Genomic DNA, 18,176 nt, shown 5'->3' on the forward strand with positions numbered 1-18,176 from the left:
TCAAGTGGGATGCCTTTCTCAACCTAAGAGGATCACTCTATCCTCTTCACATCAATGAATTATATGAGAATTTTCAATTCTCACACAATAATGAGAAAATCTCATTTTCTCTTTATGGAAGAAGCTATTCATTGACGCTCAAGGAATTTGGAAATATTATGGATTTTCCAAGTGAAGGTCGAACATTCTTTCTAGAACCAAATTCGTTCAATGAATTTCCTAGATGGGTAAAGAAAGATAATGCACTTGACATTATGTGCAAAGAAATTCTTAGACCCGAATTCATCAAAAAGGATGGATTCCTTTGTCAACATCTTACATCAACGTATGATCTTTGGCAACAGATCATTACTGCAAATGTTTACGGAAAGGGGGAGCTACTAGATCGATTGGATGCAAATGAAGTTACCTTCATGTGGTGTCTTCTGAACTCCACAAAAGTGAAAGTTGCACACTTCATGGCATCAAGAATGCAACATGCAAGTCAACATTCCCACATATCACTTCCATACGGTCTCCATCTAACCAAGCTTTTCGGATATGTTGGAATGACATCTCCATTTCATCATTTCATTCAAGTCTCTTCAAATCCAATAGGCAAAGCTTCAACCAAGCATGTCCAAGAACCTCCTCTTAAAAATCCACCCAATTTTTGTTCTCTTTTGACACAAGGACAAAACAATGTAATTCATGCAAACATTCTAAAACTTGGTCGAAGATTATCACGACTTGAGGGCAAAGACAAGGGTCAATCCTCTCATCACAATAATTAAACGTCTCTTGCCTATTATGTATTCTCTATCAGTGTTTCGTGCTTAATCTGAATAAAATGTGTGCTTGTTGTATTTTATTATATATGTTTTTCCAACGTGCACAATTTAAGGGGGAGTTTTGTTCTAAGGGCGAGCTTAGTTCCAGGGGGAGCTAACCTTTTTGCTTCGACAAAAGGGGGAGAAAGATGGATACAAGTGATTGTTAACACTTGCATATTTATAGCAAAATGTCCCTCATCACTTGTATGGTTTGTCATCATCAAAAAGGGGGAGAATGTTGGTTGAATGTGGGTTAATACACTAAACAATAAACTTAAGTATGATTAACCAAAAACTGTAATTAACCAACGAATATGTTTTGATGATGACGTACACACATACGCATAGGTGATGACTGACATCTTAACATAAAACACGCAAGGTCACTAATTCATACTTTATCTTGCAAACGACCAAGTCAAACAAAGGTTAAAGAATGAAATTAAAAGTTCAGGCAAACACACGGTCGAGGTACGATCGATCGCATAGTCAACCGTAAAACTCCAAACTGAATTGCAACAAAGTTTTGTGAAAACAAGTTGCACGGTCGCCACCACGGTCAACCGCAGTGCGACCGCAGTTTCTTCTGTCTCAAATTTTGACCAATAATGTTTGACTAGTTCCCGGCATCTATAATTCATGAAACCTTTCTAAACATACTTAGGATATATGCTCTCTCCATACTCAATTGAGTCTTGGTCATAAAAACAATAATTGTGATTAATTACGCCTAATGACATCTTAATGACAAGTTAACCAAGATTAGGCATAACACATAAGTGTTAATCAACAACTTGTGATCTTAATTCTTATCTAGATATTTTTATTATGATCATCATGTATCAACACACGCAAGCCAATATCACTAGAACAATGAATGCTATTAAAAAGGACTTAGTGATTAATTAAGGCTAAATGAAGAACAATGATCTCAAGGTTAAACTAGAAATGACTTGTAATCCTAAAACACACTTAGATACATTTAGGATGGTCACCAAGTCCCAACTAGAGATTGCTCTTCCCTTGTGTATGTGTTGGATATTAATGTGTACTTACACATTAATCATGAAATGTGTTATATTGCACATTATACTTATTAAGTGCTTGAATTATAAGTTGTACAAGTATCTATATGATTGATCTTAGAATAACTATCTCTTGCTATGTGAGTATTACTTGCTACTTGCTAATATGCTTAATACTCATAAACTTATCAACTTAATATATTTGCCATGTGCTCATTAGTTAGAATTTAAGTAACTAACTTACTCCAATAGATTAAGTGTAAAATGGTTCACAATAGGTAATTGTCTATTTGGTCTAGTCTAAGTAACTAAGTATGATTGCTTGTTCAATAATAACTTAATCTTAATGTCTCTACATACTTCATGATTATCCTATAGAGACATTATTCAATTAATCCGTAACTAAACTCAAATAAAACATGACTTGAGATTAATTGGAACTAGGAAGTTAATGATATAGTGACTAGCCTTTAGAATTGAACCAAGAGCATTAAAGTGACTAACTAAGTCTTGACCAATCTGAAATTTCCCTAAATATCAATCAAGACACTTCTCCAAGAATGTTGGGTTTGCCACTTTTGGAATGATTAGTCACTTTCATGCAATAAGATCAAATCTCACACACTTAATGCATATAGTACTTGTATAGGGTGTTTGTTTTCTTTTGCAGGTGCTAGAAGGAGTAAAAGTGCCAAAAGTGGTGTTCAAATCTGAGTCAAATGGCTATACAACGGATACCAATTTTGGACTGGAGCACGCACGGTCGCACCACGGTCGACCGTGCTGGGAACCGTGTGTCAACGGCTATTTTTTGAATCTCACTATAAAAGGCAAACATTTGAGTTCATTTGAAGCTGCCCCTCTTGCACATTTAAAAGGCATATCTCAGTGATCACAAGTGCATCAATTACTACTCAAATGTGATCAAGCAAGAGAAGATTCTATGATCTTATAGATATAGAATTGGGTTGTTGTAAACTTACTAATCAAATTCATTTATCTTGTGAGTTTACTTAATGTAATGTATGTCCTAGTATTGTGTTAGGATCATCATTGCAGAGTGTATAAGTCTTGTAACTTCAATTAGTGGAAGCATAGGCTAGCTTTGTGATCTACTTCCTTAAAGGGACTTAGGAAGTTGATTAATCTTATTTGGAGATTAATACTTGTCCAAGGTAAAGACAAGTTGATCTAGGTTAGAGTTGATCTTTTGAAGGGATAGAAAGATTAGGTTTGTTGTCTACTAAAGAAGATTGAAGACTTGTAAATCGGATCTTCACGGGGTTTGGAGAAAAGTGCTTAGTGAAGCAACAAATCCCGATTAGTGTAATCGGGGAGTGGATTAAGGTGGATTAGTTTAAATCCACCCGAACCACTATAAATCCTTATGTCTATGTTCTTTACATTACTTCATTTATCATTTTGAACATATACACCACACACATCAAGTTTGAGTTGAATTGGTTGATCAAAGTAAAATCGAATTTGGTGATCAATCAAAAAATTGTTAAAAACGTATTAAGTAACTATTAACCCCCCCTCTAGTTACTTACAAACGTGATAAAAGCCCAACAACTATCTATGAAGATAATGCAGCTTGCATATCACAGATGAAAGAAGGGTATATCAAAAGTGACCGGACAAAACACATACCTCCTAAATTCTTCTCATATACTCAAGATCTCATCAAGCATGACCAGATTGAAATGATATACGTTAAATCTAGCAAAAACTCTGCTGATCTTTTTACCAAAGCACTTTCAACTTCTATTTTCAGAACGCATGTTCACAATATTGGCATGATGCAAGTTCAAAAGATGTATCAGCTCAACAATGTCTACTTGAGGGGGAGTCAACTATATGCTGCACTCTTTTTCCCTTACCTAAAGTTTTTATTCCACTGGGTTTTTCTTTGGCCAAGGTTTTTAACGAGGCAGTAACTTATAGTTGATCTCAAACAAAACAAAATTGGTATCCAAGGGGGAGTGTTATAATATTAGGTTTTAATGGATAGTCAATTTTGTACAAATCATAGTCAATATTGGATACCTCTTGTATAGTATTTTTTTTGTACTATAAATACCCATGTATGCAAGCTAAAAAAACTTACACCCTCCATTATACTTACAAGAATCATTTCTCTCATTTCTCTCATTAGTATTCTACTCCTTAATTACTAGAATTTTGTAGTAAGTTTAGGTTACCAATGTTGTTATAAACAACTAAATTACAACATATTAGTATTTGATGATAATGTAATTATTAGTTGGTTGGTGGGTGTCACAATCAAAATCAACTTTCTACTCTTACTAGTAAAATATATGATTTCAATAAATTGTGCTACAAAATACAAAACCTTGTTTAAACCTTTCACATTTAGGATAAAAAAATCACATATTTTCAAACTTTTATATAAATACTGTTTAAGTATCTTGTATATTATTGTTTAAATTTGCAAGTGGATTGGGCTAAATCCAAAGTACTGTTAATGGGCTTTATTAGTGGTGGACTAAAGTTGGACTATTGCTGGCCATGCTGACTAAAAAGAGGCTAAAGGGGAAGAGAAGTCCGCATTAAAATGGGCTCAATCCAAAATTAAAAACAAGTCCAACTAAAGGTTCACATAACTTTTTTCCTTGAAAAAACTAGAAGTTTATTATCAAATAAAAGCACTTCATCGAAACGATGAAAGCCAAACGTCAAGCAGCGGGGGCAAAAATCAGACTCGACCTAACCAGAAACAAACGAACTAAGAGCCCGAGCAACCCCACAAAACCGACAACAAATGAAACAACCTGAACCACCAAAGATAACTAAAAAACTGAATACAACGAAGACGAAAGAGACCTCATAATCTATAAGGTTCACATTACTTGACAGTTTTGCAAAACATTTATTTTCATTTGTCTTTTAGTGCACATTTTTGAAATCAAAGTAAACTTCACTACATATGCTTAAATACTAACTATTTGTTTCTGTCAATTCAGTTTCATTAACACATAACACAACAAATCCTAATAACCATACTCTAAAACACACCATTAAGCATGTTTCTTCTTTTTCTCCAAGTACTTATAATTCTTTTGAAACTCCAAAATCCCATAAACCACCTCCCACATCCCCATTTCCGGCCACAACGCTTTTGGCGAATACAACAAACAATTCGTCGTTTGCCACAATAAAAAGTTACTCAATCTCGTCTCACCCGAACTTCTCACCAGAATATCGGGATCAGGAGCCACTCCCATATACATATTCTTCTCAAGATCCACAACTTTAATAACCCCCTTTTCGTTCATTACTCGATCCCCATCACTTTTATCTTGACAACTTTCATAAATAGCCCGCGGGATCTCATGGGACGAAGTATACGCAACACATACTAAAAGATACGTGTTTGTGTTATTAGCAGTGGCCCCCATTGCTTTTTCAGCAGCAATTCTTACTGGCTCGTATAATCGCTTTAAATCACCAATAAACAGAATTCTAACACCGTATTTATTCACAATTGATAATTCTTTTAACAACCCTTCGATTTTCTCTTGCATTAAGTCCATAACGTACTGAACTTCATCAGGGCGTCTATTGAAATTGTCTAAACTGAATGCATATACGGTTACATACTTAACACCTATTTCGTAACAGTATTTTATTACTGACATGAGTGCTAAGAATCCGGCTTTGTGGCCCCCACCTTCTGTGAGATTCCATTTTTTGGCAAACCTCCGGTTTCCATCCATGATGAAGGCAATGTGTTGTGGGATTGGGCCGGTTGAAATGATACGAAACAAGAGTTTTCTGATGGTGCAATTTAGGCCTCCTAAAAGCTTGTTCATGATGCTCTCTGATCTTTCTTTTTCCATTTCTTTCCTGTTATTTATCAATTTTAAATGAAAATGACACATTAATGTTTTTGCAAAAATCTTAAATCGTTTATGAGATTAAATGGGAATCAATTGTTTCGAATCTACAAGAACAACTGCTTTTGAATAATATATAAAAAGAAGATAGATATTATGCATATACAAATACATATACATAAAACAGAACACTTTAATAAAGGGTGGTGATTCACCTATATTTTTGATAATGTTACCATCATAATGCATTAAGTAATGTAACTATGCGAACAAGTTAAGCATTGTTAGTGTCCGTTTACCTTTTTTTGTTTTTTTTGTTTTGTTTTCTTATCAAGTCATGTTATCTAAATTTATATAAAATGTCTGTTAAAATAATAAGTAATAGATAAACAATTATTGTTTGTTGTGTGTATTGGGTAAGCGTCTGAATAATTGAAATTATCAAATTAACCTCTATATGAGGTTGTTAGTTACAAATAAACTTTAAAAGTTATTACTAAGATATAGTTTCACACTTATTTGAATTTTTATATTAAAACGTGTCTTATTTAAATAAGTTAAAAATGTTATGATACCACAAAGTCAAGATAAGGTGGCTATGTGGATGTCAATTTTGTATACAGAACTTACGCATGCAGAGGAATAGTTATTTGCACAGTAAACTTTGCATTATAAATAAGGCATCCATATTTGCCATTCAAACTTGTACCTAACTTTCATAATATAGAATGTTTCTTCATCTTATCTTTATTCTTTATTCATATATACATATATTAAGATTAAGAAGTCTTTGCTAAGATCAGCCATAAAGGTTGTTATAAACCACTAGAATTATAACACGTTATCAGCACGAAGTGTTCCGTATAATCAAGGTTTATCTAAGCAAGCACAAGTCACTAATCAAGGTAAGAAATTCCTTAACGATATCTTCTATTATTTATTAGTAAGGTAAATATTATTATCATAAGTAAAATTATATTTATGTAATCTAACTTTTATTAACTTCACTAACATTTATATTTATGTTATTTAAGTTATATATGGTCGGTTATACCGCCTGAATTATATTTATGTAATCTAACTTTTATTAACTTCACTAACATTTATATTTATGTTATTTAAGTTATATATGGTCGGTTATACCGCCTGAATTATATTTATGTAATCTAACTTTTATTAACTTCACTAACATTTATATTTATGCTATATATGGTCGGTTATACCGCCTGAATTATATTTCTGTAATCTAACTCTCCAACAATGATGATACATATATCAAATTAATAAGATATTAATGCAATGTTTTAATTAAACTATGAAATTAAGACAAACAGTGAGAAATGTTCTTATTATTTCCCAATTTCTATCATTTGGGCAGACTTCATCACTTCAAATGAATTTTTAATGTAAATTAGGATAAGTGACAGGTATCTATCTTAGGTGGGTAAAATCGGTAGGTATAAGTTTTTAAATTTGGCACTTATGGCCAAAAGCTACCAAAGATGGTGCTGTCACATCTAAATAAGTATTTTTAATGCCTAGATGATAATACAACTTATGTGGCATGCTTCCTTCAAACCTTCCTAAATCAACTATAATGACCTATTAGCATATAATACGAACTCCCTTAAATACTTCAATACCACGAACGAGCTAAATTAAGAGGAAAAAAACGTCCCTTCGGTTATTTTCATAGTTCACTAGTTATTTTAGTCATAGAAGGATTTGGGATGTTAGTTTTGAAAGTAATCACAATATATTATATTAACTAAATCAAATCAAAATCAAATAATAAAGCACAATAAAACGTTGTATCGTACCTAATGATTAAACGTGCTTCTAGTAATTCACATAGTAATGATCAATTATCAAGGTGATGAGTGTTTGACTAATTGACTTATTCAGATAATTATACACCATCCAAGTTACCCTAACCCTAGTAATTGATGTTGCAATTGTTTTCACAACACCACAATCACTTGTAAAGATCATTAGTTAACCTTGAGCAACAAAAACTATGAGTTGCTAATTGTATACATAAAATTTACATATAACAAAAATAGTAACTAAAATCAAGAAAACACTCACTTTCTTGAATACATGAACATCTTCTTTATCTCTATAAATAAGTCCCAAAAGAAAAGAAAAAGAGAATGAATCTGTTGAAAAATCTTGATTAAACAAACTCTGAGCTACCTTGAGACTTGAATGGTTTGAATTTTCTAAGATGCCTAGCTTGTTATGTATCACTCATAAATAAATGGTTTTAGACCATAACGCATATGTTTATTAAGTGTTATCTTTTATGTACTTCAGATTTTAACTTGTTTGCAGGTAATATAATTTGATTAACTTTGTGAAATATAACTCATTATTTGCTTATCTTATTTAAAGTTTTAGTATGAATCCTGCTGAAATACAACATCAATTAAATGGTAAAAACCTATGTATTGCAGATAGTGGTAACATATACACTATGATCAAATCTAAGAAATATTTCATTGATTTAAATCAAATGAAGGAATTAAAAATACTATATCAGGTCTTGCAAACTTGATATAAGGACCGAAAAAGGCAAAAAATTCATATTACCAAATGGTACGAATTTTCTGATAAACAATGCTTTGTTTTCTCCCAAATCAAAGAGAAATTTGTTAAGTTCTCTGATATATATGATTATCAGTCAATGATAACCGAAAATGAGAAATACCTATGTAGCACCGAAAAGAGCATATGATGAAAAGCGCATATGATTAAAAGCGCAGCGCATATGATTAAAAGCGCATATGATGAAAAGCGCAGCGCATATGATTAAAAGCGCATATGATGAAAAGCGCAGCGCATATGATTAAAAGCGCATATGATAAAAAGCGCATATGATAAAAAGCGCAGCGTATATGATTAAAAGCGCATATGATGAAAAGCGCAGCACATATGATTAAAAGCGCATATGATGAAAAGTGCATATGATGAAAAGCGCAGCGCATATGATTAAAAGCGCATATGGTGAAAAAGGATATATGATGAAAAGCGCATATGGTGATTAATGAAAAACACATATGGTGATTAATGAAAAGAATATTAAGAAAGAATCACCAATGCTTCTTGAAAGAATTCAAGGTTATATATATGGACCAATTCATCCATCATGTGGACCATTTTGATATTTCATGGTTTTAATAGACGCATCTAACGGATGGTCTCATGTTTGTGTGTTATCAAGCCGTAATATAGCATTTGCAAAGTTTCTTGCACAAATTATTAAATTGAGAACACATTATTCTGATTACACCATTAAAAGGATGAGACTTGATAATGCTGGTGAGTTAACATCTCAAGCATTTAATGATTATTATATGTCTACATGGATTGTTGTTGAACATCCAGTTGCTCATGTGCATACACAAAATTGATTTAACTGAATCAATAGATAAACGCTTGCATCTAATAACTAGACAATTGGTAATGAGTACAAAACTCTCAATATTTATATGGGGACATGCAAAATTACATGCTGCGACATTATTTCATATTAGACAAAATGCAAGTCATAAATATTCTCCCCTACAACTTGATTTTGGCCGAGAGCCAAATATTTCCTATTAGAACATTTGTTTGTGTAGTATATGTTCTAGTTGCACAACCACAACGCACTAAAATGGGTCCTCAAATGAGGATGGGGATATATATATTGAATATGAAATATCTTCAATTATAAGATATATTGAACCCATGACAGGTGAAGTTTTTACAGCACGTTTTGCTGATTGTCATTTAAAAAAATTAAAAAAAATTATTCCCTATATTAGGGGAGAAAGGAAAAATAAAGAAAAAGATGCTTCATGATGTGAACATCAATTAAGGTATATAGAATTCGCACAAAAGAATGCGAAACGAAAGTTTAAAAAATAATGCATATGCAAGAACTTGCAAATTAATTACTTTATGCATTTAAAGATACAAAAAAGAGTGACTAAATCATATATAATAGCAGGAAATGCTCCAACTCGAATTAAAATTTCAAAAGCAGGCAATAATGTCACTCATGAGTTTTGCCACGTCTGAAACGTGGAAGTACAATTGGTTCCAAAGATAAAAATCCTCGAAATGGAAAATCAGCTGATAATAAGATAAAAGAAAGTGTTCAAGAAGAACCAAAAATCAATATTCCTTCTGCAGAGGATATTGATAAATGTAAATACATAAATTGCGATAAATTATGCAATATTATGAACCAAAATGAAATGAAAAATCTTGATGAGATATTTTCATATAATGTTACAATGACATCATGAATAAAGATGATGATCTAGAACCAAAATCTGTCATTGAATGTCAAAATAGACATGACTATATACGAGCTGAATTGGAATTGCTCAATAAAAGAAAAGTTTTCGGATAAATCGTTATCACTTTTAAAGATGTGAAACGTATGAGATAAAAAATGAATTTTTATCCGAAAAAGAAATGAGAAAAATGAAGTTACAAGATAAAGCAAGACTTGTAACTCAAGATTTCTCTCAAAGACCATGAATGGATTATGAGAAAAACTTATTCTCCTGTTATGGATGCAATTACTTTTAGATACTTAATCAGCCTAACAGTTTCTAAAAAATTTAGAAATGCATCTCATGGATGTTATTACTACTTATTTAAATGAATCACTTGATAGTGATATATACATGAATCCATGAAGGGTTTAAGGTATCAGAAACATCTAATGCAAAACCCAAAGAAATGTATTCTATTGAATCACAAAGATTTTTATATGGGTTGATACAATAGTATAACTGATTAAGTGATTACTTGATAAGAAAAAGGGTATACAAATAATCTTATTTGAACATGTATTCTTATTAAGAAAACAATGTCCGGATATGTGATTGTAAGTTATTTATGTCAATGATCATAACATCATATGAACAAATAAAGAGATCTATGAAATCATTCAACTTCTAAAAAAAATTAATTAAATGAAAGATCTTGAAAAAAAAAAACAAGTATTGTCTTGGATTGCAAATTGAGCATATGCCTAATGGTTTACTTGTACATCAAACAAGCTATACCGAAAAGATTTGAAAGCATTTTTAAATACAAAACCATTGGTTTATATATCACTCAATATTGACATTGATCCATTTCATCCCCGTGAAGATCATGAAGATCTTTACGGATCAAAAGTTCCATATCTTAGTGCAATTGGGGTTATTATGTATTTTACAATTTGTACAAGACCTGACATTTCTTTTGCAGTTAATTTGTTGACAAGATTCAGCTCAACCTCTACAAAAAGACATTGAAATGGGATCAAGCAGATATTTCGATACCTTCGAGGAACTACTGATTTAAAATTATTTTATTCTAACGCTTCAAAACAAGATTTGGTTGATTATGTATATACAGGTCATTCATCAAATACACATAAAGCTAAATCTCAAACTGAATATGTATTCCTAAATGGAGATACTGCAATATCATGGCGTTCTCAAAACAAACACTTATTGCAACATCATCAAATCATGTTGAAGTGATTGCATTACATGAAGCTACTCGGGAATGTTTTTGGTTGAGATCAATGACACAACTCATTGCTGATTCTTGTGGACTAGAACGCTATAAAAGACCAACAACTATCTTCACCAACAACTATATATGAAGATAATGCAGCTTGCATAATACAAATGAAAGAAGAGTATCAAAAGTGACAGAACAAAATATAAATGCTGACGAGGCGCCAAAGCCATAGACGATCTTAACGGTCATAAGTTTGATGGAAAAGAATGGTATGTTGGTAAGGCTCAGAAAAGACTAAAAGGGAATAGGAATTCAAATAAGGGTTTGAGCAAACCATGAAGGAGACTGTAGACAAATCACAGGGGCTAAACTTATAAATAAAAGATTTAGATGATACAGTTTCAGATGAAAACCTCAGATTTTTCTCATATACTCAAGATCTCGTAAAAGACAACCAGATTAAAATGAGATACGTTCAATCAATAACTCTGCTGATCTTTATACCAAAACACTGTCAACCGCTGTTTTCAGAACACACGTTCACAATATTGGCATGAGGCAAGTTCAAAAGATGTGACGACTCAGCGATGTCTACTTGAGGGGGAGTCAACTCTATACTGCACTCTTTTTCCCTTGACTAAAGTTTTTATCCCACTGGGTTTTTCTTTAGCAAGGTTTTTAACGAGACAGTACTAGTTGCACTGTAATGACCCGGAAATTTCCGACCAAATTTAAACCTTAATCTTTATATGTTTTCGCCACGATAAGCAAAATCTGTAATGTTGAGCGTAGAAAGTTTAATTATAGATATTATCTTATTATTATTATTAATATTAGTTTTATTACTATTGTTAGTATTTTTGATTATAATTAATATAATTATAATTATTAAATAATTAATTCATTATTTATAAATATTTATAGATTTGGTAAATGAGAGTTAGTCTCATGTCTTTTCCAACTGTTATTGATTGATAAATTCGTACAATTTAGATTTCAATAAGAACAAATTCGAGTTCAACATCAAAATCCAATTTGTATCAATCTGTGTTGAATTATGAACGAATCCAAAATTGGTTATTAATCTCAATCAAGTACTGTTTTTTTTTTCCCTTCTCCTATTCGTGCCTCTCTGTCAACCACAATCAATATATCACCATTCTTTGTCTCGTGTTCCCTATATAATACAAATGAATTATGGTATGAATATTTCAGCTTCATAGGACAAACACAAAAACAATACCGGATCACCATGAACACCACAATCACATCTCTCTCTCTACCAATTTCTTTTCGTTAACCTTGAATGGACCATCACCCTCGACATATCTTTATTTCTCTTCATTTAATGAACCACCCATCACAAGCAAACACCCTATCGATCAGACCCATAACCGGAATCCAAGTGTTTCTGCTTTCTGTCATGAGCACACTAACACCTTCAACCGATTTTCACCACCTTGCACCACTACTAAAACCACTTATCTCTCTCCTTTTCTCTCTAGAACCATCATCGACCATCACCACGACAACCATCACAACTAGCCACCTTCTACTATATATATATTTTTCTTGCCTTTGTACTCGATCGAACCACTAACCCTTCTTCTTTCTTCTTCAGCTAGTCGACAAACCACCATTAACACCGGCCAACTCCTCACCTCTTCACTACCACCAATGAACAATCAAAACAGTAACCACCACCGCTTACTGTCTAGTTCGATAAACCACCATGAAAACTATTGTAAACAACTCAGTTGAAGCTTCATCTTGTAGTCGATCTCCTATTTGTTGAACGATTCGGTCTGAGGGAAGTTATGAAGGATAACGAAGTTGATGATGAATTTATTATGATTAATATAATAATGATGGTGGGAAATTGATTGATGATGACAGTGTAATTGTTTCCAACTTTTATTACTGATTCAAAGAACTTCAATACCAAACCCCACTATCTATCTCGATTAAAAAAAAAAAGGGTTTATGATGTCGACATTTTTTTTGTTGCAATCATAAACCGGCTATGATGAATAACATATATAATTCAAACCTAGTGGACTAATAGGTATTAAGTAAACAGACTGGAAATCTGTGGGTTAACGAATTGGGCCGAATGGTGTTATGAGCTATTGGGACGAAATTTTCGTTGTGCTGCTGGTAGACTCCCAGAATCCAAATTTCGGTTTAAAGGAATTAAAGCTGTAAAATAAATCAGGAGAATAGGTGATAACTGGGTGGTTTAGGGTGTTGGTGATTATTGAGAGGTCATGGGTTCAAGACTTGGCAGCAACTATTTTTTTAGAAAACTCTTACAATCTCTTTAAAGGTAGTAATATATTCATTATTATTATAATAATAATAATAATAATAATTATTATTATTATTATTATTATTATTATTATTATTATTATTATTATTATTATGATTTTTATATAATTTTATTTACATTATTATCAAAGTTATTATTTTCATTATCACTATTAAGATTATTATTATTAATTTACTAATTAAATATTATATAAATAAGAAAAATATATTTATTACTTATAACATAAGTATAGTGATATTTTTGTAATAAATACTAATTATGTATCTAATGTATATAGAATAAAAATAGTTAATTAAGTTATTAATGAAACATATAATTACTGAAATAACAGTTAATAATATTATATAAGTTTGTTCGATTACTATTATGTGTTTTAATATATACAAAACTATTATAGGTTCGTGAATCCGAGGTCAACCTTATACTTGATAAATGGTGTTATATGTATTTTTACTACAAAATACAGTATGGTGAGTATATAGTCCCTTTTAAACTCTAAATATTTTGGGCTGAGAATACATGCGCAACTTTTATAAATGATTTACGATATGGACACAAGTGATCAAAAATAAACTTTACGTTGAGTTGTACCATGACATATTTCTTTATACTTGGTAGCTAATATTTACGTGAGGAGTGTAAACGCGAATCCTGTTGATAGATCTATCGGGCCTGACAACCCCAACCGGGCTGGACGACCAGTTTTAAACGGTTACACAGTACTTCGTTTCGTTACTACACTTGGTACGGTGTAGGGTTTATTTAAGAATATGCTACTGTGATTTAAATGTTAAGTATGGTTACCAAGTGCTCAACGTCTTTTCCATACACTTACGAGTGTATTATGTATGTATATGAAATCTTGTGGTCCATAGTTATAACGCTGCTAGCAACAAACCTATATATCTCACCAACTTTATGTTGACATTTAAAGCATGTTATTCACATGTACGAATTAAGTCTTCCGCTGTGCATTTGCTCAGGTTAAGGACATTACTTGGAGTGGATCGTCGCAATGGAACCAAATGTTGATGACTTCGTCTGGAAGAATTAGGACGGGTTGTTAAATGCACTCTAATAAAATTGTCATCCAAGGGGGAGTGTTATGATACCACAAAGTCAAGATAAGGTGGCTATGTGGATGTCAATTTTGCATACAGAACTTACGCATGCAGAGGAATAGTATTTGCACAGTAAACTTTGCATTATAAATAAGGCATCCATATTTGCCATTCAAACTTGTACCTAATTTTCATAATATAGAAAGTTTCTTCATCGTATCTTTATTCTTTATTCATATATACATATATTAAGAAGTCTTTGCTAAGATCAGCCATAAAAGTTGTTATAAACTACTAGAATTATAAAAAAAAACAAACACATCTTTATTACTTTTCATATTAAGTTTCAATCCATTAAGCTCATTAAGTCCAAATCAAATATGACCTTATATTTATCAAATATACAGGAAACAAAATTTTACCCATATTAAAAATGATGTAATGAACTAGAAATTTATAGCTAGGATCTATATACAACAAAAACTGAAATTTCTTAAGGGGCAACTTCCCCCTTTGAGATCCGTGACTTGAAGTGTCACAACATATGTGTAGAATGTGTATGTATTCTTGTTAAAAAAATTCCGGTTTTCTTGCAAGCAAAATCAACAAATAAATAATAAAATACTTTAGATACAGAAGAAGAAAAAACATCCTTAAATACACATAGTATCACTTTCTGCATGATTTAGAAAGCCAAATTTTCAATTTGTAACAAAGAAAAAAAAAATCGTTACAATTCACAAACTTACAAAGCTTTATCTGTTGCAACAATTGGATTCACTTCCATCTTACTCCTTCGAAAGACGCCGGTAGATCTAAACATTAAAACATGTTACTGTAATCGACCGAATTGAAATATATGTAAAATTGAGGTAATAATTGCATACATATGAAACAGTATAAGAACATACTTGAAGAGACGAAGTACGTAATTAATTTAGTGGAGCAGATTTTAAGCGGAGAGATTTGATTTTGTGAGTTGCGTTATTCAACGACATGTGTTTTATTTTATAGCCATAATGGAGCAAGTAGAAGCTAAAATTGTAGTGATTCATAAATTTTCCAATTTATTTTTGTTTTTGTTTTCCTTAAAAACGATGCCAAAGAAAGTATAAATATCGTAACACGTACATACATAACTTGCACTAAAAAATGTAGGGATTCCTAATTTTTTTTTAATCCAATTTATTACTCCGTAGTTTTCTACTTTTTCTCCGAAACATTAATATATAAAATTATTTTTAAATTATCAATTATCAATATCATCAACAACAACAACAACAACAACAACAACAACAACAACAATAATAATAATAATAATAATAATAATAATAATAATAATAATATCATACAATTTTAAAACTCAGAGCTCTGGTCAAAGAGTTCGTGCTTCAGGATGAGGATGAAGATGATCTTGGAGAGTCCGACAACATCGGTTACGGGTTCATTGATGATCTTGGAGAGTCCGATCGGAGCATTGGTTTTTTTGAAGGTCTTGAGAAGGAAGGTTTGCTTCCTACTCCCGTGAAGGGGATTAGGATTGGTAGCTCTTCAACAAAGGTTTCATCTTATACGATTGAAAATCGGCGGGGCAAGAAATTTAATCGTTTAAGGTTGATGGTGTGGTTGTTAAGCCGATTATAAAGACTCGAAAAGGTAAAGGTATAGGTAAAGCGGTTGTCGAGTAGTGTTAGAGTGGTTATGTTGTTTTAGCGTTAGTTGTGATTTTTATTGTTTAGATTTGGGTTTTTCATATTGGTTCTTGTAATTGATTGTGTCCCATGGTCGTTTTGGTGATTCAGGTGTTCAAGGCTCGGGTTTAGTTACCTTAATCTTTGTTTAGTATAGGGTTCGTTTTCTGTTTCCGAGCCTTCGAATGCTTTTTATCCGATTGTATCTTTGTTCGTCTTTTTCATCTATTGATGAAAAGACTTTGTTTTATGTTTATCGTTATTTTTGCCAAAAAAAAAAAAAAAAAAAAAAAACTAACCATTAAATCACTCTCTATCTTGGATGACATCTTCCGCGAAAGCAAAAAATTTCACATCCAAAATTTTGGCTCAATAGGCAAGGATGGATGAAACAAGTCCCCATTTGGTAACATGAATTTTACTTTTTCTGTTCCTTTTATCAAGTTTGCAGAACTTGATATAGCATTTATGAAATGCCCCGTTCATATTAATTAAAAACGCTTCCGCTGTCGTATGCCAACCCAAGGTCAAGATTTGGAGTCGGCATAATTGTTTATATTGTTTAAACTTGCATTCGGAGTATTTGTTTTAATATATTTGATCATATTGTAATGGGTTGTGTAAAAACTTATTTATTTGAGGTGATTGTCTTTGATAGACAATCTAAATTATGTCATTAAGACCTTTATTCAATAATAAAGGTTATCCGACCGAGTACGTCACCATGGGGAGCTCCAATTTTATTCGTTAAAAAGAAAGATGGGTCTCTTCGCATGTGTATCGATTACCGTGAGCTGAACAAAGTAACCATCAAAAACCGATACCCTTTACCCCGAATCGACGACCTATTTGATCAACTCCAAGGTTTGAGCGTATACTCCAAAATTGACTTAAGGTCGGGTTATCATCAACCGAGGGTTAAAGAAGCCGATATACCAAAAACAGACTTCAGAACTAGTTATGGCCATTACGAATTCATGGTTATGCCATTCGGTCTAACCAATGCACCCGCAGTTTTCATGGATCTCATGCACCGAGTATGTAGTCCATATTTAGATAAGTTTGTTATTGTCTTTATTGATGACATTCTTATCTTTTCGAAGAATAACCAAGAACACGAACAACACTTAAGACTTGTATTAGAGTTGTTAAGAAAAGAACAACTTTATGCAAAATTCTCTAAGTGCGCTTTTTGGTTAAATGAAGTACAATTTCTTGGCCACGTAGTCAGTAGTAATGGAATCAAAGTTGATCCCGCCAAGATCGAAGCCATCAAAAATTGGGAAACTCCGAAAACTCCAACGCAAATACGTCAATTTTTGGGTTTAGCCGGTTATTATAGGAGATTTATTCAAGATTTCTCCCGAGTAGCCAAACCTTTAACTGCCTTGACACACAAGGGGAAAAAGTATGAATGGTCTTCCGAACAAGAGGGTGCCTTCCAATTGTTGAAAAAGAAGTTGACTACGGCACCTATTTTATCGTTACCTGACGGAATGGAAGATTTTGTTATCTACTGCGACGCATCAAGAATGGGTTTTGGGTGTGTTCTTATGCAACGGAAGAAGGTGATGAAAGGACCCGTCCTAATCTATCCGGACGAAGTCCATATCGATTATAAACGATTCACAACAGTTGATTACATCGCGAGGTATTTGACCTATATATGATACATTTTACAAACATTGCATTCGTTTTTGAAAAGACAATCTTTCATTACAACGAAAGTTGACGACATGCATACCATTATATAATATATCTAACTATAAGTGATTTAATAATAATCTTGATGATCTCAACGACTCGAATGCAACGTCTTTTGAAATATGTCATGAATGACTCCAATTAATATCTTTAAAATGAGCAATTACACAGCGGAAGATT

The 18,176-nt window shown here is 32.3% G+C and overlaps 1 protein-coding gene across 1 annotated transcript; it reads right to left on the reverse strand.

Moving 5' to 3' along the window:
* Window positions 1–4,322: 4,322 nt before the first annotated feature.
* On the reverse strand, window positions 4,323–15,637 carry LOC139862056 (dehydrodolichyl diphosphate synthase 6-like). The gene is made up of 3 exons (XM_071850606.1): window positions 15,513–15,637; window positions 15,351–15,416; window positions 4,323–5,707 (listed from the first exon to the last, which is right to left on the reverse strand). Exons 2-3 carry the CDS (start codon window positions 15,386–15,388, stop codon window positions 4,879–4,881), a joined length of 867 nt encoding a protein of 288 aa, XP_071706707.1. The 5' UTR covers window positions 15,389–15,416; window positions 15,513–15,637; the 3' UTR covers window positions 4,323–4,878.
* Between the last annotated feature and the right edge of the window lie 2,539 nt (window positions 15,638–18,176).

Source organism: Rutidosis leptorrhynchoides, chromosome 8, assembly GCF_046630445.1.
Source record: "Rutidosis leptorrhynchoides isolate AG116_Rl617_1_P2 chromosome 8, CSIRO_AGI_Rlap_v1, whole genome shotgun sequence".
NCBI lineage: Eukaryota > Viridiplantae > Streptophyta > Magnoliopsida > Asterales > Asteraceae > Rutidosis > Rutidosis leptorrhynchoides.